This window comes from Mesocricetus auratus, unplaced genomic scaffold (genome assembly GCF_017639785.1).
Source record: "Mesocricetus auratus isolate SY011 unplaced genomic scaffold, BCM_Maur_2.0 Super-Scaffold_100015, whole genome shotgun sequence".
NCBI classification, from domain to species: Eukaryota; Metazoa; Chordata; class Mammalia; order Rodentia; family Cricetidae; genus Mesocricetus; species Mesocricetus auratus.
The window spans coordinates 24,717,131-24,743,347 of NW_024429198.1; the positions used below are offsets into that span (position 1 = coordinate 24,717,131).

Below are 26,217 nucleotides of genomic sequence, written 5' to 3' on the forward strand. Positions count from 1 at the left end.
GAGGTATGCTTGATCCTGAACACCCCTTTTCTCGACTTTGGCCTTAGTTTGTCATCACCGTGGGACGGGTCAGTGGAGGCTTTGGTGCTAGTCCTGTTTGTCCTTCTTCATCGTGGCTGGTGCTGACAGAACGGTGCTGTCAGTCTGGTAAAGGAGTCGAGCGCCGTTTTTTAGATAAGCCGCTAGCGCGATGGGGATGTCACAGTCAGTGGTTACTGCCCTACAGACTGTGCTAAAACAAAGAGATCTCAAAATTGCACCACGAACACTTCAAAATTTTGTGAAGGAGGTAGATAGAGTGGCACCATGGTATGCTTGTTCCGGGTCCCTCACTGTGGCCTCATGGAACAAGCTAGGTAAAGAACTAGACAGGAAGCATGCAGAAGGAGATCTCCACTTAGGTACCAAAGCCATTTGGAAGCTAGTTAAAAACTGCTTGGAGGATGAGGCCTGTCACCCTGCTATAGTAGAAAGTCAGGGAACCTTAGAGGAAGTTCAGGATAGCATGTCAGAAACTGAACGGAGTGAGAGAATGGGAGCTCGCAAAAGGAAAGACATGTCTAAGAAAAAAGGCCCTCCCCAAGAAGTTAAGAAAGGGGGAGAGAAAGAAGGGAGTGATCATTCACCCCCTAACAAATCTAAGAAAAAGAAAAAGCCAGAATCTAGCCTATACCCTACGGTAGAGCTAGAAGCCTTGGAGCTAGATAATTCCGATTCTGACACTCTGGATTCTAGCGAAGAAGGTGGTCTAGAGGAGGAGGTGGCACGGTATGAGGAAGAAAGATATCACCCTGATAGACACCGGCCGCTGAAAACAAAAATGAATGTGAGGCCACCGCCTATAAATCCGGCGGGCTCACGCCCCTCGGCGCCTCCACCGTATGAGCTTCGGCTGAATACTGGTACTAACTCCTTTTTATCTTTAGAGGAACGGAGAAAAATACAAATGGCTTTTCCAGTATTCGAGAATGCGGAAGGCAGAAGAGTACATACCCCCGTAGATTACAATCAAATCAAAGAATTGGCCGAATCCGTTCGTAATTATGGGGTCAATGCTAACTTTACCACAATACAGGTGGAAAGGCTTGCTAATTTTGCCATGACTCCCACTGACTGGCAGACGACAGTGAAAGCAGTGCTTCCCAACATGGGACAATACATGGAATGGAAGGCTCTCTGGTATGATGCAGCCCAGGCGCAAGCTAGAGTTAATGCCACAGCTGAAGATGAGAATCAGAGGCAGTGGACATTTGAAATGCTGACAGGTCAGGGTCAACATGCCCTTAATCAAACCAACTACATCTGGGGCGTCTATGGTCAGGTGTCGGCCGCCGCTATTAAAGCATGGAAGGCCCTCACAAAAAGGGGAGAATCCAGTGGACACCTTACAAAGATTGTCCAAGGACCCCAAGAGCCATTTTCAGACTTTGTGGCCAGAATGACCGAGGCCGCCGGTCGCATCTTTGGTGATTCAGAACAAGCTATGCCCCTAATTGAGCAACTTGTCTATGAACAAGCAACCCAGGAATGTCGAGCGGCTATCGCCCCTCGCAAAAGCAAAGGTTTACAAGATTGGCTCAGAGTGTGCAGGGAGCTGGGGGACCCCTAACCAATGCAGGACTAGCTGCCGCCATTTTACAAACGCACAGGCGTAGAGATTTATCTAGTCGAAAAGCTTGTTTTAATTGTGGGAAAATGGGGCACCTTAAGAAAGATTGTCAAGCCCCTGAAAGAACAAGAGAACTGGAGCTTTGCCGTCGTTGTGGTAAAGGTTATCATAGGGCTAGTGAATGCAGGTCAGTCCGGGATATGAAAGGGAGGCTTCTGCCCCCTATTGAAGAACCCAAGGTACCCCAATCAAAAACGGGTCACGGGGCCCATGGTCCCAGGGCCCTCAGAAATATGGGAACCGATTTCAGAAAAGCAATCAAGAGGAAGTAGAGACTTCCGAGGAACCCCCGGAATGGACTTGCGTGCCGCCTCCGACTTCTTACTCATGCCCCAAATGAATGTTCAACCGGTCCCAGTCCATTCCCCTGGACCTTTGCCCCCTGCCACCATTGGGCTTATTCTGGGCCGTGGCTCCTTAACTTTACAGGGACTCATTATATATCCTGGGATTGTTGACCCGTATCATAAAGAGGAGATTCAAGTTCTGTGTTCTAGCCCTCGGGGTGTGTTTTCTATAAAGCAGGGAGATAGAATTGCACAACTGGTGTTGCTGCCCTCCCTCGGGGATGGAGAAACCTACACTTTACAAAAAAGGGCTATGGGATCTTCTGGAAGTGATTCAGCCTATCTGGCTATACCCCTAAATGAGAGACCTACAATAAAATTGTTAATTAATGGAAAAGAATTTGAAGGGATAATGGATACGGGAGCAGACAAAAGCATTCCTTTCACTCCATTGGTGGCCGAAGTCTTGGCCCACTGTTGTTTCATCTCATTCTCTACAAGGTCTTGGATACCAGTCCTCTCCTGCCATCAGTGCCTCAGCCTTAACCTGGCGGAACACTGAGGGCAAACAGGGATGTTTTACCCCCTATGTGTTGCCACTCCCTGTAAATTTATGGGGACGGGATGTGTTACAAGCCATGGGCATGACCCTAACTAATGAATACTCCCCCCAGGCATCAGCCATTATGGCAAAGATGGGGTATACAAAGGGTAGAGGCTTGGGTAGGCAAGAACAAGGCAGAATAAAACCCATTACGCAACACGGAAATTGGGGTAGAAAAGGACTGGGTTTTATTTAGAGGCCGTTGAGGCTTCACGACCCATACCGTGGAAAACAGAGGAGCCGTTATGGGTCTCTCAATGGCCTCTATCCTCTGAAAAATTAGAGGCTGTCACAAGATTAGTGCAAGAACAGGAACGGCTGGGGCATCTAGAGCCTTCTACCTCCCCATGGAATACACCAATTTTTGTTATTAAGAAGAAATCTGGGAAGTGGAGATTACTCCATGACCTGCGGGCCATTAACAATCAGATGCATCTTTTTGGCCCTGTTCAAAAAGGACTTCCTTTGCTTTCTGCACTTCCTCAAGATTGGAAGCTTATTATTATAGATATTAAGGATTGTTTCTTCTCTATTCCACTTTACCCACGGGATAGACCAAGGTTTGCCTTCACTATCCCTTCTCTTAGTCATATGGAACCAGACAAGAGATTTCAGTGGAAGGTACTGCCGCAAGGCATGGCCAATAGCCCAACAATATGTCAGCTGTATGTGCAGGAGGCTTTGGAGCCAATTAGGAAGCAATTTACATCTTTAATCATGATCCATTATATGGACGATATTCTTATTTGTCACAAAGAGTTAGATGTTTTACAAAGGCTTTTCCCATGCTGGTGGCTGAATTAAAACAGTGGGGATTAGAGATTGCCTCAGAAAAGGTTCAAATTGCAGATACAGGCCTCTTTTTGGGCTCAATGATTACTCCCAAAAATATAGTTCCTCAGAAAATAGAAATTCGCAAAGACCACTTACAAACATTAAATGATTTTCAGAAACTTCTGGGAGATATAAATTGGTTGAGGCCCTTTTTAAAAATTCCATCTGCTGATCTAAAACCCCTCTTCGATCTCCTGGAGGGTGAGCCTCATATCTCCTCACCCAGAAAATTTACCCCTGCCGCCCACCGAGCCTTACAGATGGTGGAAGAGGCCTTACAGGAAGCACAATTACAACGTATTGAGGAGTCACTACCTTTTAATGTGTGTTTTTAAGACAGCTCAATTGCCAACTGCAGTCCTGTGGCAACATGGACCATTACTTTGGATTCATCCAAATGCTTCCCCTGCTAAGATTATTGACTGGTACCCTGATGCTGTTGCACAGCTCGCGCTTCGCGGAATAAAAGCAGCTGTTACGCATTTTGGCAGGGATCCTGATTCCTTGATTGTGCCTTATACTGCTGCACAAGTTCAGACCTTGGCAGCCACATCTAGTGATTGGGCAGTTTTAGTTACTTCCTTTTCAGGACAAATTGATAATCATTTTCCAAAGCATCCAATTTTACAGTTTGCCCTAAACCAGGCTATAGTGTTTCCACAAGTGACAGCTAAAGACCCACTCCCAGATGGGACTGTGGTGTACACTGATGGATCGAAAACTGGTATGGGAGCTTATGTGCTCAAGGATAGGGTTATATCTAAACAATATAATGAAACTTCACCTCAAGTTGTAGAATGTCTGATAGTACTGGAGGTTCTTGAGGCTTTTCCAGGACCCCTCAATATTGTATCAGATTCCTCTTATGTGGTTAATGCAGTTAATCTCCTTGAGATAGCTGGAATAATAAGATCCTCCAGCAGAGTTGCTAACATCTTTCAGAAGATACAAGCTGCCTTGTTAAATAGGAGATTTCCTGTTTTCATTACCCATGTCCGAGCACATTCTGGACTCCCAGGTCCCACGTCCTTAGGGAATGACTTAGCGGACAAGGCTACAAAGCTGGTGGCCGCTGCCTTGTCTACCCACGCACAAGCAGCAAAAGAGTTCCATCAGCGCTTTCGTGTGACGGCTGAGACCTTGCGCCGTCGTTTTGCTCTATCCAGGAAAGAGGCTAGGGAAATTGTTACTCAATGCCAGAATTGCTGCGAATTCTTACCTGCTCCCCACGTGGGAATAAACCCACGTGGCATTAGACCATTGCAGATGTGGCAGATGGATGTTACTCATATTCCCTCTTTTGGAAGGCTTCAATATGTTCATGTTTCTGTTGACACCTGTTCTGGCGTAATGTTTGCCACGCCCCTAACAGGGGAAAAGGCCTCACATTGCCTTGAGGCCTGGAGTGCTTGGGGAAAACCCAGAATTTTAAAAACAGACAATGGACTAGCATATACCTCTCAAAAATTCCAACAGTTTTGTCGGCAAATGGATGTTACCCATCTAACTGGCCTACCTTATAACCCTCAAGGACAGGGCATTGTGGAACGTGCCCATCGTACACTCAAATCATATCTGATTAAACAAAAGGGGAGTATTGAGGATGTTCTACCCTCGGTACCAAGAGTTGCTGTGTCCATGGCACTTTTTACCCTTAATTTCTTGGACTCTGATGCCCAAGGCCACACTGCGGCCGATCGCCACAGTTTAGAGCCTGATAGGCCAAAAGAAATGGTAAAATGGAAAGATGTCTTGACTGATCTCTGGAAAGGCCCGGATCCTATTCTTATAAGATCCAGGGGAGCTGTGTGTGTTTTTCCACAGGAGGAAGAAAACCCCCTGTGGATCCCTGAAAGACTCACTCGAAGAGCTCCTTCACAACTCCAGAATAAGAAGGATGGAGGCCAAGTGGGTGATGAAGACTCTCCTACTCGGGATGATGGTTCCTAGTATGATGGGAGAGTTACGGTGGGCCATCATGTCTACCTTCCCCCTACCGATGCCAGTGATGCATAATGCCCAGGAGTTCCCTAGATTTTTCACAACTAATAGAGAGTTGGGGCTTGCCTTTTTGCCTTTAGATCCTCAGATACAGAGTTTTCAGGATGAGAGAACCTTGTCATTGGTAGGAAGCTTGTGCTTTACTGTGATTTCTTCATTAAAGGATAATTTTATTCATATGGATCCAGAAAGATCTAATGCTAATCCTTTTGAATTAGTGGAAGCTGTACTGATCTTTCTCCTATGGCAATGAATGCTGGAGGATATAGTGAGAAGGGACAGATTACTTTTGATTGGAAAGGGGCATTAGGCAACAGTCTGAGTGAGGGACAGAGCTCTGGATCATCTGATTGGTCCTCCTCCAATGTTAAGTATACCCCTTTTAAGAGAACTAATTATTCAGCTGCTCCAATTTGTGTTTGGCTGCCCTTTATTTGGGTTGTGAGTAATGATACCTTAGGTAAGAATCAGAAAGAAATAAATTGCTCTGCTTAGAATTGTTTTTATGCATTATGCTGGGATGCTATTAAGCACCCTTTTGCTTTGGTAATGCGCATGCCTCGATTTGTTCCAGTTCCTGTTGAGGTGCCAAGTAGTTTGAGTTTGTTTAGGGAAAAGCGAGATTTTTGGGATCTCTGCTATTATTGTGGGCCTGATAGCCGCCGCCGCGGTTACTGCTTCGGTTACCGCCTCGGCCCTTGCACTTTCCGCCACTGTGCAGACAACTCAAACCATTAATGAACTATCGGCCACTGTGACCATGGCCCTAGATAAACAGGGCACTGCCAATTCTCAGATACAAGGAGGCCTGATGTTGGTAAACCAACAGATTAATTTGGTTCAGGAACAATTGGATATATTGTGGCAGATGGCCCAATTGGGATGTGAACAAAAGTTGCCTGGCCTTTGTGTCACTTCAGTACAATATGAGAATTTTACAAGAGCAGCTAACCTGTCAAAAGCTCTGTCTCAACATTTATTACAGAATTGGATTTTTGAGTTTGAGCAAACACTCCGTGAGTTGAGAGTGGCAATCCTGCAAGTGAATTCGACGCGTCTGGATCTTTCTCTGATGGAAGGCCTCTCCTCCTGGATTTCATCTGCATTTTCTTATTTTAAGGAATGGGTGGGGATGGGATCATTTAGCCTAGTTCTCTGCTGTGGAATAGTGTTGATGCTTTGGATGGTGTGTAAGCTCAGAGCCCAAACAAAAGAGACAAAGTGATGGTGGCACAAGCACTTGCTGCCTTAGAACACGGAGCCTCCCCTGACATTTGGTTAACCATGTTAAAGCAATAGGTTGCTGGCCTCCCGGCTCTTGCACCCCACGAGGCTAGTCTCATTGCACGGGATAGAGTGGGTAGGCTTCAGCAGCCCAAGGAGTTGCAAGGCTAAGCACTGCACAGGAGAGGTCTGCGGTATAACGACTTTCTCCTGGGAGATAAGTCATCTTGCATGAAGGTTCTATGTCATGATCTCCTTCCCCCAGAAAAACGACATCGGGACTGGTCAGGGCTCCCTCTGGGGATAAGACCCTGGAGAGGAGCTTTGTACATGTTTCAAATTTGCACATGGGGATTTGACCTCTATCTCCACTCCAAAGTTGTGGGTGTCCTATGGCTTCAAAAATAAATGAATAGGGGGAGATGTGAGGAGCCGCCCTCGCTATCGCCATTAGAAGATGGCGCTGACATCCGCTGTCAGTTGGAGTTCACCGTTTAAGCTGTGCCTCTCCCGTGGCGTCATCTGGGATGATGAGCAAACCACCAATCCCGGCTCTACACATCTCACTCGGAGCTCCTAGGCTTATATAAGGGGCTGGGTTTCTTAGCTTGGGGTCTCCCTCTCAGAAGCTGATCATCTATCTCTCAAGATGTATTAAAGCTTTACTGCAGAAGGATCCGAGTGTCCTGCGTCGTTCTTGCTGGCGAGACGGTAGCGCGGGACAAGGCTGGAGAGATGACTCAGAGGTTAAGAGCACTGGCTGTTCTTCCAGAGGTCCTAAGTTCAATTCCCAGCCACTACATGGTGGCTCACAAATATCTGTAATGAGATCTGGTGCCTTCTACAACACTGTATACATAATAAATAAAATCTTAAAAATAAATAGATAGATAGAAAGAAAAAAGTCAGGTGTTGGTGGCGCACACCTTTAATCCCAGCACTCAGGAGGCAGAGGCAAGTGGATCTCTGTGAGTTTGAAGTCAGCCTGATCTACAAGAACTAGTTCCAGGACAGGCTCCAAAGCAATACAGAGAAACCCTGTCTCAAAAAAATAAATAAATACATAAACAGATAAAGTAGCTAGTGTTTTGTTGCTACTTTACAATTATAACAGAATAAAATATTTTAGCTGCTCAAATTTTATTTTTAAAAATTCATTTCTGCACCAAGTGGTAGTGGCGCACATCTTTAATCCCAGCACTCAGGAGGCAAAGGCAGGCAGATCTCTGCGAGTCTGAGGCCAGTCTGGTCTACAGAGCAAGTTACAGGACAACCAGGACGGTTACATAGAGAAACCCTGTTTTTAAAAAAAATCATTTTGCCGGGCGTTGGTGGTGCACGCCTTTAATCCCAGCACTCAGGAGGCAGAGGCAAGTGGATCTCTGTGAGTTTGAAGTCAGCCTGATCTACAAGAACTAGTTCCAGGACAGGCTCCAAAGCAATACAGAGAAACCCTGTCTCAAAAAAATAAATAAATACATAAACAGATAAAGTAGCTAGTGTTTTGTTGCTACTTTACAATTATAACAGAATAAAATATTTTAGCTGCTCAAATTTTATTTTTAAAAATTCATTTCTGCACCAAGTGGTAGTGGCGCACATCTTTAATCCCAGCACTCAGGAGGCAAAGGCAGGCAGATCTCTGCGAGTCTGAGGCCAGTCTGGTCTACAGAGCAAGTTACAGGACAACCAGGACGGTTACATAGAGAAACCCTGTTTTTAAAAAAAATCATTTTGCCGGGCGTTGGTGGTGCACGCCTTTAATCCCAGCACTTGGGAGGCAGAGGCAGGCGGATCTCTGTAAGTTCGAGACCAGCCTCGACTACCAAGCGAGTTCCAGGACAGCCTCCAAAGCCACAGAGAAACCCTGTCTCGAAAAAAACAAAAACAAAAAAAAAAAATCATTTTTGCTAGGTACAGTAGCACAAAACTCCTAGCACCTGGGAAGTGGAGGCAATCAATCATCCTCATCCCCACAGAAACTTCAAGGTCAACCTAAGCCTGTGACACCCTGTCTCAAGCTCAGCTCTGATCCCAAATTCTTTGTCTATGAAAATACAATTTTTATGTGAATTTGGGAAGCAGGCCCTACACAATGCTCAAAATTCCAATCCCCAGGCCTGCAAGCAACTCAGTAAGGGTATTCATATTTGAAACATAAGCCTGACCAGTGGAGTCAAACCCCCAAAGCCATAAAAAGCTGGAGGACAAGAAATGACTACAAACCTGTCCTCTCACTCCACATTCACATATACACAGCATGCATTCTACAATAAGCAGTGAACTTCTGATTGCCTATGTATGCATACCTTTCCTGATTACTGCCATTACAAACCAATAACCTTTACTGGTCCTAATAACTGGCAGAGACAACAGCACTCCAATCTGTTAACAGATTAGGTGGGGATTCTGCCAGCAGCTTGGGGAAAAGATTCAGCAGAGGAAGCAAAGCCACTGTCAGCCTCAAGTTACCCCTCTTCTCGCTTCAATGTTTAAGCTCCTCCACCACCCTTTCTGCCTCCAGTCCAGCTTTGCCAGTACACAGTGCTGGCGGGCATATAAAGGGAATGATGCTTTCTTACTCCTGCTACACTGTCAGTGGGTTTAACCATCATTTTTCCACAGTTCTACTGATAAAGACCTGAACCACTTCCAACCTTACACAGGCACACACACAGGGAAACACTTGATTTGGTCATTTCATCAGCTCTCTTTAGTCACCCTGTTTAGAATGTCACAAATACAATTTAACTTTTTAAAGTGCAATGTACTTCATATACCATGAAGTTAAATGGAAAAGCATGCAAGTCAACAGCTGAGTTTTTTACAGTTGTACACCATGATCACTACTTTTACAACATCATCCTCCCAAGAAGAAACCTTGTAACTAACAGCGGTTCTACCAGGCCTCCCCACTTCAAGCAACCACCAATCTACTTCTCTATAGAGACTTGTCTACCGCGGACATTCCACACAAACTGGATCCCATAAGATGAGGTCTTCTGCAACTGGCTTTCTTCACTTAGCATAATGTTTATGAAGTCCATTCCAGGTGTCCCTTGTTTCCAAGTGCTAGTGAACAGTGCCCATTCATACACAGGACACATTTATCTATGAAATGATACACTGTTTGAGTATCACGTACTTTGGATTTTACTGGGTATATACCTAGGAACAGAACTGCCTGAAGTATATGGTTTTTCAGTGCCTTTATGAAAATCTACCGAAGCCATCCAATATCCTTCTTTGGGGGATGAAGCTTCCAGAAGTTTCAACCCAACCCAACACAACACAAAACAAAAACAAAAAACCCATAAGAAAAACCTCCTACAGTTAGTTTTGGGCAACTGGGTCTAACATTCTTTTGAATTAATCTTGGTTTACTGAAGAAATCATGGCTTCAAGTTCACTTTTCTGTGGATATTCAGTTTTTCCAGCACCATTTATTTAAAAAAAATAACTATACTCTATAGAATTGCTTTTTCATTTTTGTCAAAAATCAGCTTCCCATATACATTTTACAATATAAATTTTTAAAAATACAGATTTACTAATTTTATGTTTATGGGTGTTTTGCTGCATACTCCCTGGAATCGGAGTTGTGGACTGTTGTGCATCCCCATATGGGTGCTGGGAAATGAACTGGGTCTTCCGCAAGAACAAGTGCTCTTAATCGCTGAGCTGTCTCTCCAGCGCTGGGCCAAACATTTTAACAGCTGCCTTAAATCTTGTAATTTAAAAACAAACATTCTCTGATACATTATCACTTTGACACAGTAACAGACAAAAACATCTAAAAACACTCACTCCTCCCTGTTCTTTTTTTCTTTTCTTTTCTTTTTTCTGGTTTTTCAAGACATGGTTTCTCTGTATTGTTTTGAAGGCTGTCCTGGAACTCTTTCTGTAGACCAGGCTGGTCTTGCACTCGCAGAGATCCACCTGCCTCTGCCTCCCAAGCGCTGGGATTAAAGGCTTGGGCCACCAATGCCCGGTGAAAATACTCCTCCCTTTTCAATCCCAAGTTTTCATTTAACCAAAACATGTAAACAGTGACATAAAACATCTTTAAAAATTTAAAATACTAGATTACAGTCGAGATTTTCACCCTGGGAAAATATATTTGTCATAAAGCTATTTTTGTTAGCATGCGCTGAGTTTATTGCTTTTAAATTGTATTTATTTTAGCTGAGAAGAGGGCACTGGATTCCCTACAACCAGAGTTACCGGTAGTTGTGAGCCACTGTGTGGGTGCTGGGAATCACATTCGGGTCCTCTACCAGAACAGTAAATGCTCCCAACAGCTAAGCCTTCTCTCCAGCTCCATCATTACTTTAAAAAGTTTTTTTTTTTTTTTATCAAGGCTAGTGAGACAGCTAAGCAGGTAAGGGCATCTGTCATCACCAGAAACCCATATGGTGGAAGTAAAGAACCAACTGCTCTAAACTGTCCTTGGACTGCATACTCACACCCACTCACACAGAACAACATAAAACACAGTTTTACAAGACTGGGCTTCCTTTCTAATAGGGTAAATATCTGTATGTGCAACCCACAGAAACTCAAGTGCTTGGGTTCTAGATCAGACTTCAGCACTTAGACACTGACACGGGACTACAGGTAGGAAGCCAGCCTAGGAGACCAGAAAGGACAAATAAGGACCCCGTCTCCAAATGGACAAAGGAACCATGAAGAGTACAAAGTATTCTGAATAAACTTGGAGAACCATTCCTTTGTATCAGTATCCTTTGTATCACTTCTCTTGTAAAAGTGACAGAAGAGCTGACAGAAGAAGACATGTGGGGATACTGAAGGTAGCAATGAGCCCAAAGTGCCAGAGAAGTGTAGCCAGCAGGGCTCTTCTGTGACAGCTGCAGTGAGACTCAGAGTACAGGGAAGCAGGGAGCTCAGACCCAAAGGCTGATGCTGATCCTCCAGGCCCACTGCTCCATAGCCCACTTCCCTCCAGTGAGTGAGGCCTCACCTGTTAAAGGTTCCACACCCTCCCATCACGCACATTATCCTATAAGGGACATTTTGGAAGCAGACTAAGTATGACAACCTTCAAAATGTTCCGCTCAATACAATGCCTTAAGCCCTATACAATGTCTGAGGAAGGAAGAAATGAAATTTATTTTCCTAGTTAGCAAAGGTTCAAAGTACACCGTAGGTGTTCAATATTCAGTGACTACAGACAAAATTTTATTTTAAAGGCATGGTGTCTCCAAATCCCCCATCTCAAACATATTCCAGCAGAATGGTACACCAAAAACGTATATTTCACCAGGTTCAAGTTGTACTTTACTCGCCTATTTCCATCTTTACAGAACACACCATGAAGTAGAAGTAAAGGAAGTTCAAAAAAAAAATGAAAGGCTACAATACTGAGGTTAGAAAATAATAAAAGTAGATGAAATGTGGCCAGACAGTGGTAGCCCATGCCTTTAATCCCAGCACTCAGGAGGCACAGGCAGGCGGATCTCTGTGAGTTCAAGGCCAGCCTAGTCTACAGAAAGTTCTAGGACAGCTGGGGCTACACAGAGAAATCCTGTCTCAAGACAAATAACAAGTAGGGGAAATCCTTCACTGACTTCTGAGCCTTCAAGAACCGAGCATGCATGCATGCCCCATCCCTCCACCAGAAACACTTGTCAGATGGCTATGTTTGCAGAGGTAGTTACATCACAGTGTAGTTGTTAGAGTAGGACCTATGCAGTATGATTGTTTCTTGTAAGAGAAAGAGATACAGACCTGTGCAGATGAAAGACAGCGTTAACACACATAGAAGAAAACATCCTTAATCCCTCAGAAGACACCTGTCAACACTTCAATTCAAAGCTTTTGTCAGATAGGACTGTGTTCAATTAACATAGCCTATGGGACTCTGTCACAGCAGTCCTTGAAATTTAAAACCATCATCAAATCTCAACTTTTCCCATTGTTGTCTGATAAAATTGTACCAGAAATCGTTTCTTTTTAACTTCTACTCCCTAGGCCATCTCGGCTATTAAGTTCTTATAGGTTTATACTGATCTGCTTTATGCACATTTCATTCCCACTGTCTTAAACTTCCAGTAAAATACAATGGACATTCCCAAGACGCTTCCCTTGTTGGCTGACTTCTTATTCCCTTTTAAGACCTCATTCTTCATTACACTAAAAATGAGTGACCTTCATGTCCTTACAGAAACAAGAGGGGGGAATATCAGTCTAGACGGGAAGAAATGGGATAAAGTTAACAACAGTCTCTGGGTAGCACAGCGCTCATTGCAGCATTTCAATCCTATGTACTCCACTTCAGCCGTGTGGCAGGCATCTTTTTGATTGTATGACCAACAGAAGAAAAGACAATGCAGCCACAGTTTTGTTTCTTTCCATTACCTTTCCCACTATCACCATGCTTCTTGGATCAAAATGAGCTAGTCATATTCTAGCTCCAAGAAATTTGGAGTTAGCACCTAGTAGTTAACAGCTCTATGAAGAGAAAGTAGCCAGTGACAAAGTGGCAGGAAAGTTTGTGTGTCACCGCTACTCTTGCTAGAGAGAACTGTTCTAGAGGCCCTTCCCACTCTGAACTTCCCCTAGACAACCGTCCCCAAATGTCTTCATGGTGTACCTGTTGCCCCAAGCTCATTCACTCCCCAGTGGCACGCCTTCCTAGTAGTTTCTTAGCATTCCCAGCACGCTTGTACCTTAGAGATTATTGCAACTCTACCCACAAAGCATTTGCAGGGACAACTCCACCCATGTCCTCTCTGTTATGTCTTCTGCTGTTAAAATTGTTGGCTCTGCTCTCATACTTGCTTTTCTGCACAACACATAACACCTTCTATTATTTATGCATGCCGCATAGTTTATTTGATGTTTAATTTGTTTTCCCTTCCTCACCTACCAAATTAACTGGATTTTAAGCACTATGGGGGAGGGGGAAAATTTCTCTATTTCCTTCCTAATTCAAGCACACCAACTGTCTAGATGTTCAATACACATTACACCTAACAGATGAATGCAGGCATGTTTTGTTTACAGGTCTGTAGTCAGGATGAAATGGGCATGTCTGGAAGTAGGTAAAACACTAATTTCTAAAACGCTCTAAAAAATAAGGAAGACCGCTGTCTGACTCAGACATCTACCCATCTTTTAACACCTTCCTCCTAAATTTAAACTACTTTTAAGTTTTTGCCATAATGTTAAACAATGTGATCAGTCACAATACAGTTCAGTTTCATACTTTTAAAAGTGGGTATTTTCTAGGTCCAGGCATGGTGGTGAATGCCAATGATCCCAGCCAGCACTTGGGACACAGTTCAAGGCCAGCCTGGTCTACACAGTGAGTTTTAGGGCAGCCAGGATATAGAGAAGAGACCCTAAATATATGCATACATACAAAAAAAATATTGTCCATCATAAGACACAAAATAGGACTTTTAATATCTCACAAAGATACTGATGAAAATTTGTGTTATGTCTCCTAGTAGCTATTTAGCAAAATGGAAAACAAAAGAGACTGCTTATGTATTACTGAGTTAAAATTTTAGCATTCTACTGTAGCAAAATACTTAATATTTTTTATGAGATCTTCAGACATGAGTTCTTGATAGCAACATCTATTCCAACATTGTAGCACTTTTCCTTTAAAGAAAAAAATTGTATCTTTGAACACAGTATAGATTTTTTTTTTCTGAAACTGAAAAATCTCAGCGCATTGCCGGATTGAACTCCTGACCCATAAAATGAAGAGGCTAGATGCCAAAGGTCTCCTCTGGCTCTGAAGATTAAAGAGAAATGCCAGTAGTTTATATAACACACCTGTACTCATATAAACTGTACAATCAGTCATCTACCAAATAAAAAATAATCACAAACTTGCTGATTTGACAAAAATATAATTCAATACACTACTTAGCACTTTAGCAATTTTTAAAATTTGGTAATTATTTACTATGAACATGAAGAAATTATAAAATGAATGCTTTACTGCAAATAAAACATTCCAAGCATTACAGTACTGTAGATGGTCTATCAAAAGAATGAAATTGTGTTTGTTTTGATTTTTTTTTTTGTTTTTGTTTTGTTTTTCAAGACAAGATTTCTCTGCAGCTTTGGAACCTGTCCTGAATTTGCTTTGTAGACCAGGCTGGCCTCAATTCAGAGATGCCCCTGCCTCTGCCTCCTGGGTGCTGGGATTAAAGGTGTGTCCCACCACCGCCCAGCCGCAACATTTTAAAGAGTAACATCCAGCTTCTGTGGTGGGTAATTTACTAACAATCATTTTTCATAGAATACTTTAAGATTTATTTATTATGTATACAGAGTTCTACCTCCATGTATGTCTGCACATCAGAAGAGGGCATCAGATCTCATTACAGATGGCTGTGAGCTACCAAGTGGTTGCTGGAAACTGAACTCAGGACCTCTGGATGAGCAACCAGTGCTCTTAACTGCTGAGCCATCTCTCCAGCCCTGTATTAACAATTTTTAAAAGATTTTTATTCTTTTCTTCACATGTATGTGTGTGCATTTGTGTCAGCTATGTGTGTTGGCACACAAGAGGGTGGGTTGCCCTCAGAGGCCAGGAGAGTATGTTGGATCCCCTGAAACTGAAACTAAAGGCAGTTGTGAAAACACCTGACATGGATTCTGGGAAGTAAACTAGGGTACTCTAGAAGAGTAGAAGAGAAGAAATGAGTGTACTTAAAATTTTTTTAATGTGTATAGGTATTTTGCCTGTTATGTCTGTGCAATGCATATATATCTGGTGCCCTTGGAGGCCATGATACAGCAATTGATTCCCTGAAACTGAAGTCACAAACAGTTGTGAGCTGACATGTGGGTGCTGGGACTAGATCTTGGGTCCTCTGGAAGAGCAACTAGTAGCCTTAACTATTGAGCCATCTTTCCAGCCCTACAGTATGCAATCTTAACTACTGAATCATCTCTCCAGGCCTATAATATGCACTTCTATTAACAGACACTTAAAATTTGTGAAGTCACGGAGTTGGCTAAACAGGTAAGGGTGCTTGTCACTAAAGCTAACAACCTGAGTTTGGTACACAGGACCCACATGGTTGAAATAGAGAACCAACTGCCACAAACTGTCCCCTGACCTCCATAATTGCACCGTGAAACCAGCACACATATACATGCATACATACACTCTAAATAAATGTAGTAAAACAAAATTTAATTAGCTGTTAAGTTATACTTTCCAAACCAAAAAAAAAAAAAACAACAACAACAAATGTCTATTTCCTTTGTAATCAAACGAAACAAGCTGCATTTCTTTTAATTTAGGAAATAACCTACAGGAACTGGACAGAGGAGTCAGTAGTTAAGAGTACTTGGCTGTTGGGGCAGAGGACCTGGGTTCAGTTCTCAGCACCCACAAGGAAGCTTACAGCCATGGATAACTCCAGTTCCAGGAGATCCAATGTCCTCTGGCCTCTACAGCATAGCACACACGGTACACACACATACATGCATACAGTCAAAATACTCATATACACAAAAGTAAATCTTTAAAAAAACATATCCTGGGGCTGGAGAGGTGGCTCAGCAGTTAAGAGCACTCACTGGCTGTTCCAGAGGTCCCAAGTTCAATTCCCAACAGCCACATGATAGCTCACAACCATCTATGAGAACTGATGCCCTCTTCTGACCTGCAAACTGACATGCACTGTATACATAATAAATAAGTAAATCTTTAAAAAAAAAAACCCTGTAGTAACCAATCAAGGAGAACAGTTGTTTACAAACTTTTTGCCACCTTCACTTTATATTTGTCATGAAACTATCTCTTTGTGTTATTTCAAGTCAAATTTAAAAATTCAAGAAGGCTTCCAATTCAAAACTTTACAAAAGTGGACATGAGAAACTATTAATTTCACTTTCATATGCCTGGAGAGATGGCTCAACAGGTAAAGTGACCTGATGTTCAAACTCCTGGAACCCACTTGGTGGAAGGAGAACACTGACTCCCATTGGTTGCCCTATGACCCCCACATATGTACAAATAAATAAATAAATATCAAAATTCACTTTCACAAATAGTAGTTACATAGAACAGCTGAAAGTTAAGGTCTTGTTAACGTACATTAATGATTCATCTTATAAAGGAAATGACAAAAACGAGTTATCTCACTGTTATTTATAAGTGAGCATCTACTGTTCCCCAAAGTAAGTGTGACATAAGTGTGAATCTTTCTCCTTCCATTTACAACCTGAGTGAACCTGGATAAGTTACTCAGTCAAACTAAACTTTAGTGCCTTCTTCACCTCTATAATGGCAGGTTGTTGCCTTCCCAAACATGTTGACAGAATCGAGATGTAATATAAAGCATTTAGTAAGGAGAAGCACAGAGACTTCCTCAATAAATATTAGTTACTTTGAGTACAATATCCAAGTCTATTTTAAAAATCACTTCTATCTTATCCCAATATTTAAAAAAAAAGTTATCCTTAAGCACTAGAAGTACCATTTCCCTCACACTACCACAGACACTGAGTTTCTCAATTCCTGAGTTACTAGTAACTATGGCCATACCATAGTCTATACAAGCACTAAGTGCCCACGTGAGAAGCATCAGGATTTCATATACTATGCCTGCACAAAGAAAGTACTATACACATGGCTTACTAGATTTATTAATTAAACTAAAACTTAAAGGAGCAAGAGAGACAGCTCAGCAGTTAAGAGCACTTGTTCTTGCAGAGAACAGGGTTTCAGTCCCAGCACCCACACGGCAGCTTACAGCCGTCCATACATGTGAGCAAAACATGTACACATAAACCTTACTTTAAAAAAATCTTCAAAGCCTGTCATGATAGTGCAAGAGGCTGAAAGAGGAATAGGGAGGAACTTTCTTAAAAGACAAAAACAAAGGGACAAACACTTGACTATTCACTAGAAGGATGCGGAACCTACAGAGATGCCCACTTACAAGTTCAACCTGTGTGATTGTTAATCTTCAACAGTTTCATTTTTACTGTCTTTCTAAAAAGTGGTCTCCAATGGCAACTACTCACTACATATAATAACCACGCTGTAGCCTAATGAACTGGAAGCGACAAGCAATGAAAATAGGGTCAACTGTCTCCTACCTGTGTGAACCTTAAACAAGCTATAATATAAGCCTAAATATTCACAGCCGTGAAAAGGTAACACACGCAATCACTTTGAAGTCGGAACTTCAAAGTAAATGCACCTGAATATGTTTTGTAAACTACACGGTTTTTATTAAGGGAAGACTTCTCTTAAAAATCAAGTTTTATCAATTCATCACATAAAACTTTTTATTACTCTAATGACTTCAATATAGTTCTTGGTTCAACTGCATTTAAAATCGTCAAAATAAACCATTAGGCAGGAAAAGAAGTTCATTCTAAAATATATCCGAAGTGTTAAGTATCCACACTGGTAAGTATACGATCAATAATTTCCTCTACAGACTCACTAATCAATCAGCGACTATAAATAAAAACATTAAACTTCTTTCAAACACCGAGAGACCGTCAGGGAAGCTTCTGCTTTCTGTATTCACTTTCGTCTCGTGTTATCTGGTTATTTCCAAAATACTCGTTCATACACAAAACAAACCAACCCTCGCTTGCAGGTGTCAAGTATTTAAAGAGAAACGGAAATATCAGCCTCTGTCCGTCCCTCCAATAGACTGTCTGGGGTCTGATCGATGCCCTTAGGGTAAGGTAAGGAGAGGGCAAGGTTTCCACAGAGGGCCAGGTCAGTTCAGTCATCACCTGACCCTGATATTTTCCGCCAACTTTCAAAGTCAACAAAGAAGTTCTGTGGCAAAGAGGTAGGGCCTACAGGACAATCGGCAAACAGACCCGAACACAGAAAAAAAAAAAAAAAAAGAAGAGTGGGGGAGGGGAATGGAAAAAGGTCCCCCGGCCTTCGCTCCGCGGCCCCCTCCTCTGCGGACCGAGGGATGGCGGAGGCTGGTGCCCCGATCCTCGGCACCGGCAAGTCCCGGCACCCCACGTCCCGGGCACCCCATGTCCTGAACACCGAAGTTCAGGCACTCCAGTGTCCCGGCACCCCACGTCCCCGGCACCCCACGTCCCGAACACCGAAGTCCAGGCACTCCAGTGTCCCAACCGAGGCTGGGTCGTCGCCCGAGGGGACCGGCGGGGGGCGCGCAGAGGGTCACCTTCCGAGCCCAGCCCGCGGGAGGACCCACTGAACCCGCGCGCCCGCCGGCCAGGCCAGCAAACTGCCCCCCCCCCGGGCGCCGCCGCGAGCTCCCCGGCCCGACCGGAGCGCGGGCGCCGCTGCAAGGGCGCGGGCGCCGCCGCCTCACCTTCCTCGGCGGTGTCCATCTTGTCTGGGGGGCGGCGGTGACGCAGCCGCGAGGCGCCCGCGACCGGGCAGAGCCTCCAGGCCCGGAGGGGAAAGGCGGGGGAGGGGGGGGAGGAGGGGAGGAGGACGAGGACGCGGGCCGGGCAGGTGCGTGCGCTCAGGTGCGAGAGGAAAAGCCAGACGCGGGCGAGGGGGACGGGGACAGCGGCTGACAGAAAAGAGAGCGCCGGGGAGGGGGAGGGGCGCGCGGCCGAGAGACGGGCCTGGGCGGGGCGCGCGCCGGAAGAGGCGGGGCGCCGGCGCCCTCGCGTCACTTCCGGCGCGCGCCGGCGGCGCGGGAGCCCGGCGGTCCCGTTGGCGGAGGGCTCCGCTGGACGGGGAGTGAGAGCCGAGGCGGCGTCTCGCGGAGGAGGCGGCGTGTTCCGGGACAAAGGAGCGCGGAGCAGCGGGAGCGGGCAGGCGGGCGCGCGCCCGAATGGGTGTGCGTGCGGGACAAAGGCCCCAGCGTGGGGTACTGGACCGTGACTCCCTGGGCATTCAGAATGGGCCCCGGAACGAACATTTTGGTTCATCACCAGCGTGGCTCTGACGCTCGGTTTAATAGTCTGTACAAAAGCAACTCTGAAACGTAAAAGGACGGGCACCCAGGTTTTCGCAATTTCTCCTGGGGAGGCTTATGCAATTGGTTGGAAAGTACATTAGGCAGCTGGAAGCTCTAAGGGAAATTAGCCCGGATGGCGACACACTTACATACGCTTACCTGGCCAGAAAACTAAATGGCTGATGAATGATGAAAGACTGTGTGCTCTACTGGCATCAGTTGGCCGCCCATCCTCACACGAGCCTTAGAGTTTTCTCTAAATACATAAGATAGTACAGATTAGAAGCGAAGAAGTCTCTCCGACCTCGACACTTAAAATTAAGGTGACGAAAAATAGATTCAAGAAACATAACTTTGTGTGTGAGTAGGAATTCGAAAGACCCTTCTTTCGCTTCTCATCTTGAAAGACCCCAGGCGGGGGACTTTCACGGGAGGGAGACCCGAACCCAAGGAACACCGAGGCCACGAGCTTGGATGCAAACAGCAAGAGGCTTTATTGATAATACACGGGTACCCGGGGCGTCTCAGTCTCGGGAACTGAGAGCCCCGAGCTGGGGACTCAGGGGTTCTTTTATAGCAAAAAGCGCAGTACAGAAGCGAGAAGCCTAGTTACAGGACCCTGATTGGGTAATTTAAATGAGGCGGGGGCTCAGAACGAGGTTTCTCTCATCTGGACAGAGAGGCAATTAAGGTTTCTCTCATAACTCAATTCTCGGCCTTGGCCCTATCTGAAGAACAAAGGTTTCTGTGCCTGCCCAATCTTTCTGGGCTGGCTGTGCAGACCATAGACACCTGGGCCCCTATCTGGACAGAGATAGTAGTGACTATGCAGCTGTAAAGACCTTGAGCTGAGCTTCCTTCTGATCAAAAAAATGACTATTCGGCTGATCTGTGGGGGAAAGGAATTTTCCATAGGCCTCAGCCACCTGTGCTGGGCCGGGGTCTTTCATTCCCCCATTGCTCTTGTAACTGAATGAAATCTTTCATTCAGAGGTTTCTGCCATCTCGAAATCCCTTTGCTTTAGCTGCTGGTATTGTTGAGTCAAAACCAGTGATTGTACAATTGATAACCTTTCCTTTATGAACTGGATCAATCTGTTTAAGATGCATGGCCCAATCATCAGAATCAGAAATATAATGATCAGGGGTCCCATAATAGTGGATATGAGAGTCGAATACCAAGGGGACCTGTTATACCAATTCTGAAACCATCCCTGTTGGGACTTAATTAATTGGTGGTACTTTTGGCGTCTTTCTTTTATTTTAGCCAGGTTATCTCTTACCACTCCGGTATGGTCTGCGTAAAAGCAGCATTCTTCTTTAAGGGCCGCACAAATTCCCCCTTGCTGTAAAAATAAGAGGTCTAGTCCCCTTCTGTTTTGGAGGGCTACTTCTGCCAGGGAGGACAGAGACTTCTCCAGGGCAGCGACAGACTCCTCTAAAGACCGAATATCTGCACGCATTACTTGTTGTAGGAGTTGGAACTGTTTAGTTTCCTGCAGTGCGGCAGTACCGGTTCCTATTCCTGCTGCTATGCCTCCCATGGTTAGTCCTCCTAGTAGGATGGCAGTAGTGATGGAGATAGGTTCCCTCTTAATGCGGCCAGTACTTATCATGTCATAGTCAGAGGGGTGGTAAATTACCTTAGGCCATAATTCAATCAGAACACAATAGTCAACGGTGGCACCTAGTACCGTGGTGGAGACACAAGGGGTTAATCCAGTGTTGCATGCCCAATATGTCCCATTGGGGGCTATCAAGTAGCGGCCACTTTGGGGCAAAGGCTCAGTGGCATTGCATAGTCCTTGATGTGTGGTGGGGACGTTACCTATACATAGCCCCTTTCCAGATACTTCTGAGATGGTCAATTTATGTTGCGTGGCTGTCCCACAAAGAGCCTCGGCTGTGGCCTGATTTGTATACTCGCCCATAACCGCTAAGCCTTCATAATAGGGAGGTTGCGGAGTCAGACAAAGCCAGCATTCCTTAGTCTTATCTGGGCGAGTTAAATTCAGAGTGGCATATGTCCCTTTGATTAGGGCTAATATTCTATCTCCCGTGCCTTCAAGGGGGGGACCCGAGGAGGGGGGTTTGGGAGTGCTTTCTGGAGGCGCGGGAGCGGCTGTGGTTTTAGGCAGGGTCAGGGGCCTGGTATCAGCCTTGGGCACGAATAGGCTAGGCTGCTTTTGATCAGTAAGGACCTGGTTAGGGCCTATGGCCTGTGGATTGACGGGAGCCACCTTGCATCTGATTGTAAAGATTACTCCCCTGTCTGGTCCGTGTAGATACCAACGCAAACCCCAGGTATACCCAGTCTGCCAGTCCGGGGCTTGCTTTCCCTGTGCAGTGAAAGAAATGGCAAGGGGCATACCTATCTTTCCAGATTGTCCTTTGTCCCAGCCTCTACGTACTTGTATTTTATCCCAGGATGAGGATGGCCTCCAATATGCGTCCCCTGTAGTCTCGCACCCCCAAGCTGCACAGAAAAAGGAATTATATCCCCCACATTTCTGGGCCTGTTGCCAGGTACGTCCATCTCGGGGGCAGACGTAGAAGTCCAATGAATTTAGCTGCTCTCTGGCTCTGCGACTAACACACCCGGGGGTGGTTTCTCTGGAGTCCACGAATATGAATGTACGTCGGCGTCTGTAAAGGTGGGAACCACTGGCGCATGCCTTTGGGTGGCAATGGGGAATGTCCCAAGTGTTCAACCCTGCTACTAAATCACAAAATTCAGGCCGTAGAGTAGGCCACCATGTCCCAAGTGCATGTGGTTCCGTGACAGCATAAATGACCTCCCCCATTTGGGATAGAACCTCCCAGGTTAATTTATAAACGGTGTGGGGACTGGAGGCCACACCAGTGCTTGATTTTATGAGGAGGGCTATTAGCAGGAGGGAGGGGAGCGGGTAAGTTTTATTTTCAAAGGATTTTGAGTGCGTTGAGCTTTCCATCCTGAGTCCGAATCCTCAGGGAGGGCAGCTTTTACGTGCGAGGCGTGTATCCAAGCAGCAATCCCATCCACCTTGAGAGCAGTAGGGGTGGTCAACAGGACTGTGTATGGTCCCTTCCAGCGGGGTTCAAGGTTCTTAGCCTGGTGGCGCCGGACCCAAACGTTGTCTCCCACTTTGTAGGAGTGAGGGACGATAGGGTGTTTCCTCTGGTCTCGGTAGGCTTGGGCCAGAGGCTTCCAGACTTCCTGCTGAACCAGCTGGAGTGCCTGCAGGTGAGCTTGAAGAGAGGAGGAATTGGCATAGTCAGAAATATCTTGGTCAAAGAACTGAACAAAGGGAACGGTGGTTCCATACAGAATTTCAAAAGGGGTGAGGCCATGGGGGCCCGGTGTATTCCGGGCACGATAGAGGGCAAGGGGGAGCAAGAGGACCCAGTCTTTAGTGCCAGCTGCAAGCGATAATTTAGTTATAGTCTCCTTAATGGTTCTATTCATACGCTCTACCTGTCCTGAGCTTTGGGGTCGATAAGCACAATGTAATTTCCAATCAATCCCCAACAAGGTGGCCACAGACTGACTTACCTGAGAAACAAAGGCAGGCCCGTTGTCTGTCCCCAATACCTGTGGCATTCCGTAACGGGGAAGATTTCTTCAAGAAGTTTCTTGGTGACCACCTTTGTTGTCTCGTGCTTGGTGGGGTAGGCTTCAGTCCATCCCGAGAAGGTGTTAACAAAAACCAGGAGATCTGTGAAATCTATTTCCCAGTGCACCCCAGGCCAGTGCCCCCGAGCTCGGGTCCCCATGGGTAGCTTTAGCCTGGTCATATTGACGTGGGCGCAGGCGTCACATTGCTCAGTCACTTGTTTTATTATTTCTTCTATTCCCAACAGGTGGCGGGTATTTTCTTCCCGGGCTAACAGTTCTCTCATTTTCCTGGAGCTCAAATGAGTGAGTTTGTGTAGGCTGTTAACCAGATATCTAGTCATTAGGCGGGGAAGGACAGTCTTTCCTTGATAGGTCCAGAGACCATCATGTACTCGGGTCGCCCCCAGTCTTTTCATGGCTTTGATGTCTTTTATTTCATAGTCCCATGACGGGGAGGTCTTCTCGGAAGCCTCATTAGTTACAGGGGCTACAGCCGCCTGGAGGAGGTGACTGTTGCTTTCCAAGGTCAAGGCAGCCTCCCGGGCGGCCAGGTCGGCCCTCCGGTTTCCCCGGGCAACGGGGCTGTCGCCTTTCTGATGCCCTGGGCAATGTATGATACTGAGGGCGGTTGGGAGGTGCAGAGCCTCTAAGAGGGCCAGGATTTCCTTTTTGTTTTTAATGTCTCTGCCCTCTGAGGTCAATAGCCCCCTTCGCCTATAAATTTCACCATGGATGTGAGCGGTGGCAAAAGCATAGCGGCTGTCTGTGTAGACAGTGAGTTTCTTACCTTCTGCCAGTCTCAGGGCCTGTGTCAAGGCAATCAGTTCTGCTCGTTGGGCTGATGTTCCTGGCGGCAAGGCCTCGGCCCAAATTGTTTCTGACTCAGTTGTCAATGCAGCACCGGCTTTCCACTCTCCTTGATGTACAAAGCTGCTTCCGTCCGTGAACCAGACAAGGTCAGGGTTGGGAAGGGGTTGATCCGTGAGGTCAGCTCTCGTCCCATGGACCTCAGCCAGGACCTGCAAGCAGTTATGAGTCTCTGCTTCCCCGGGAGGGGGAGTAGCGAGGTGGGGTCTAGGGTCACCGGAGCCCCGGAGTGAATTCGGTCCTTGTCCAGCAACAGAGTCTGGTAATGGGTCATCCTGGCATTGGTGAGCCAGCGGCCCGGTGGCTGCCTGAGCATAGATAGTCAAAGGCTGCCCCAACGTCAATTTGTCAAAGGGTTCAGTCAGATCAGGTAACCCCAGAGCTGGGGAGCTGAGCAGAGCCTTCTTGATGTCCATGAAGGCTTTCTCCTGGCTCTCCCCTCAGTCAAAGTTGTCCCAAGATTCCCAGGTCTGCATCCTGCCATTCAAAGGCAAACAGTGGCTGACTGTCTTTGTGTAACCGCAGGCAGAAGAAGGCATCCTTCAAATCCAGGACTGAGTATCAAACATAGTCAGGTGGCAGTCCACCCAGGAGGTTATAGGGATTGGGGACCATGGGGTGTATGTCCTCAACCCGCTTATTGACTTCCCGGAGGTCCTGGACCGGCCTATAGTCATTGGTTCCTGGCTTCTTGACTGGCAACAGGGGAGTGTTCCAGGGGGACCGGCAGGGGTTTGGGTCTCTGAAAGGTCCTTCTTTCTAAGTGAGGCCCCCTTTGTCCCTCTCTCTACCTATCCTGTCTCTGCGACTACTGTGGCCAACAGTTTAGTCATTTCTCTGTTACGCTTCTTGTCCCTTGCTATCCTGTCTCTCTCATTTCCTGTCTCTGACATTCTGTCTCCATCTTTTCTCTCTCTGTCTGAGCTTCTCTTTTCATAAAAAATGCGTTCTGTCTCCCTCAATACATCTGGTAGTGTATACCCCTGTCATATGGGTTATACATTCTGTAAGCTTCCTTAAGTCTTTCAAAAAATGCGGCTGGCGATTCCTCTGCCTTCTGAACTATCTGTCTTACCTGGGCCAAATTTATAGATTGCTTATCCGTCTTTCGGAGACTCGCTACAAGCAACTGGCATTAAAGACATTAGATGGGTCCTACCTGCCTCAGTGGTGAAGTCCCAGTCTGGGCAGCATCAATTTCATTTGGAAGCTGCGTAGGTTGTCCATTTGCCCCAGGTGGGGTGATGGGTAGTAAGAACCGACTCCAATAGATCAGTCATTCTCACAGGATCTGCTGAAAAGGAGGGGGTTATTTTTTCCAGTTATAAAGATCTGAGGCAGAGAACGGCCAGTACTGCAACTGGCCATCATGGCCCGTCCGGAGGCAGGGCGGTTTAATCCGGAGCGGGCTGAGGCTACGGCGCCGCCCGGAAGGGCCGGAGCGTCTGCCGGGGAGCGGGGCCGAGGGGCGTGGCGGCCGCTCTCTGACCCGGTCCATCGCGGGCCGCAGGGAGGCAGACACAGCTCCCCTCGCATTGTCGCCGGTCACATTCAGGGCGCCCTTCGCGCAGCGGCCGGGACGCTGAACTCGAACCGGAAATGGGCCGCAGCCCGAGCGGTGCCGCAGCGGCGGCGGCGGGGGTTAGGGAAGAGGAGGGGGAGGGAGGGTCATAGACCGGCACTTCCCAGGTAACTATATAGGGTACTTGGTCCGGGTGGCCCTGGGGTCCAGGATCCATGACTTTCTCTTTCACCTGGAAAATAATTTGAGGGTTAAAGGTGCCATCTCGTGGCCAGCCAACATCAAAAGTTGGCCATTCAGAAGAGCAAAGGATGATCCATGCTTCTTGCGCGCGACAGTCCGGTTACGAGCATCTCGAGAGCGATGACAAACGACATTCAGACGGACGAACAGATAAGAAACAAAAACAAACAGATTTTCGCTGCGCGGCTTTGACGAAAGTCAAAAGCAAATTCAGATCGGGGACGGGGGCCTTGTGCTCCCGTCCTTGTCCCCTATCAGGATGGAAACTCCCTCGGCCAGCGGGACTTCCCCAAACAGACGGGGCAGATTCCTAGGCATCTACCCCAAACAACCGAGTCCCTAAGAACTCCAGCTCCAGATACAGACCTGCCCCAAACAGACGAGTTCCCTAAGAACTCCAGACGGGAGCAGATGGACATCTGCCCCAAACAGACGGGGCCCCAAACAGACGAGT

General features: G+C 46.2%; 1 protein-coding gene across 2 annotated transcripts in view; it reads right to left on the minus strand.

The window, feature by feature from the left end:
- The window catches only part of Marchf6 (membrane associated ring-CH-type finger 6), a 68,001-nt gene extending 48,829 nt beyond the window's left edge, over positions 1 to 19,172 (minus strand). The window contains exon 1 of one of the 2 annotated variants that reach the window (XM_040757692.1): positions 18,934 to 19,172. In XM_040757692.1, the coding sequence (XP_040613626.1) occupies positions 18,934 to 18,952 (19 nt within the window). In that variant the 5' untranslated portion in view covers positions 18,953 to 19,172. The remainder of the gene's footprint in view (positions 1 to 18,933) is intronic. The other variant, XM_040757693.1, reaches the window with a different exon arrangement.
- Positions 19,173 to 26,217: the final 7,045 nt, after the last annotated feature.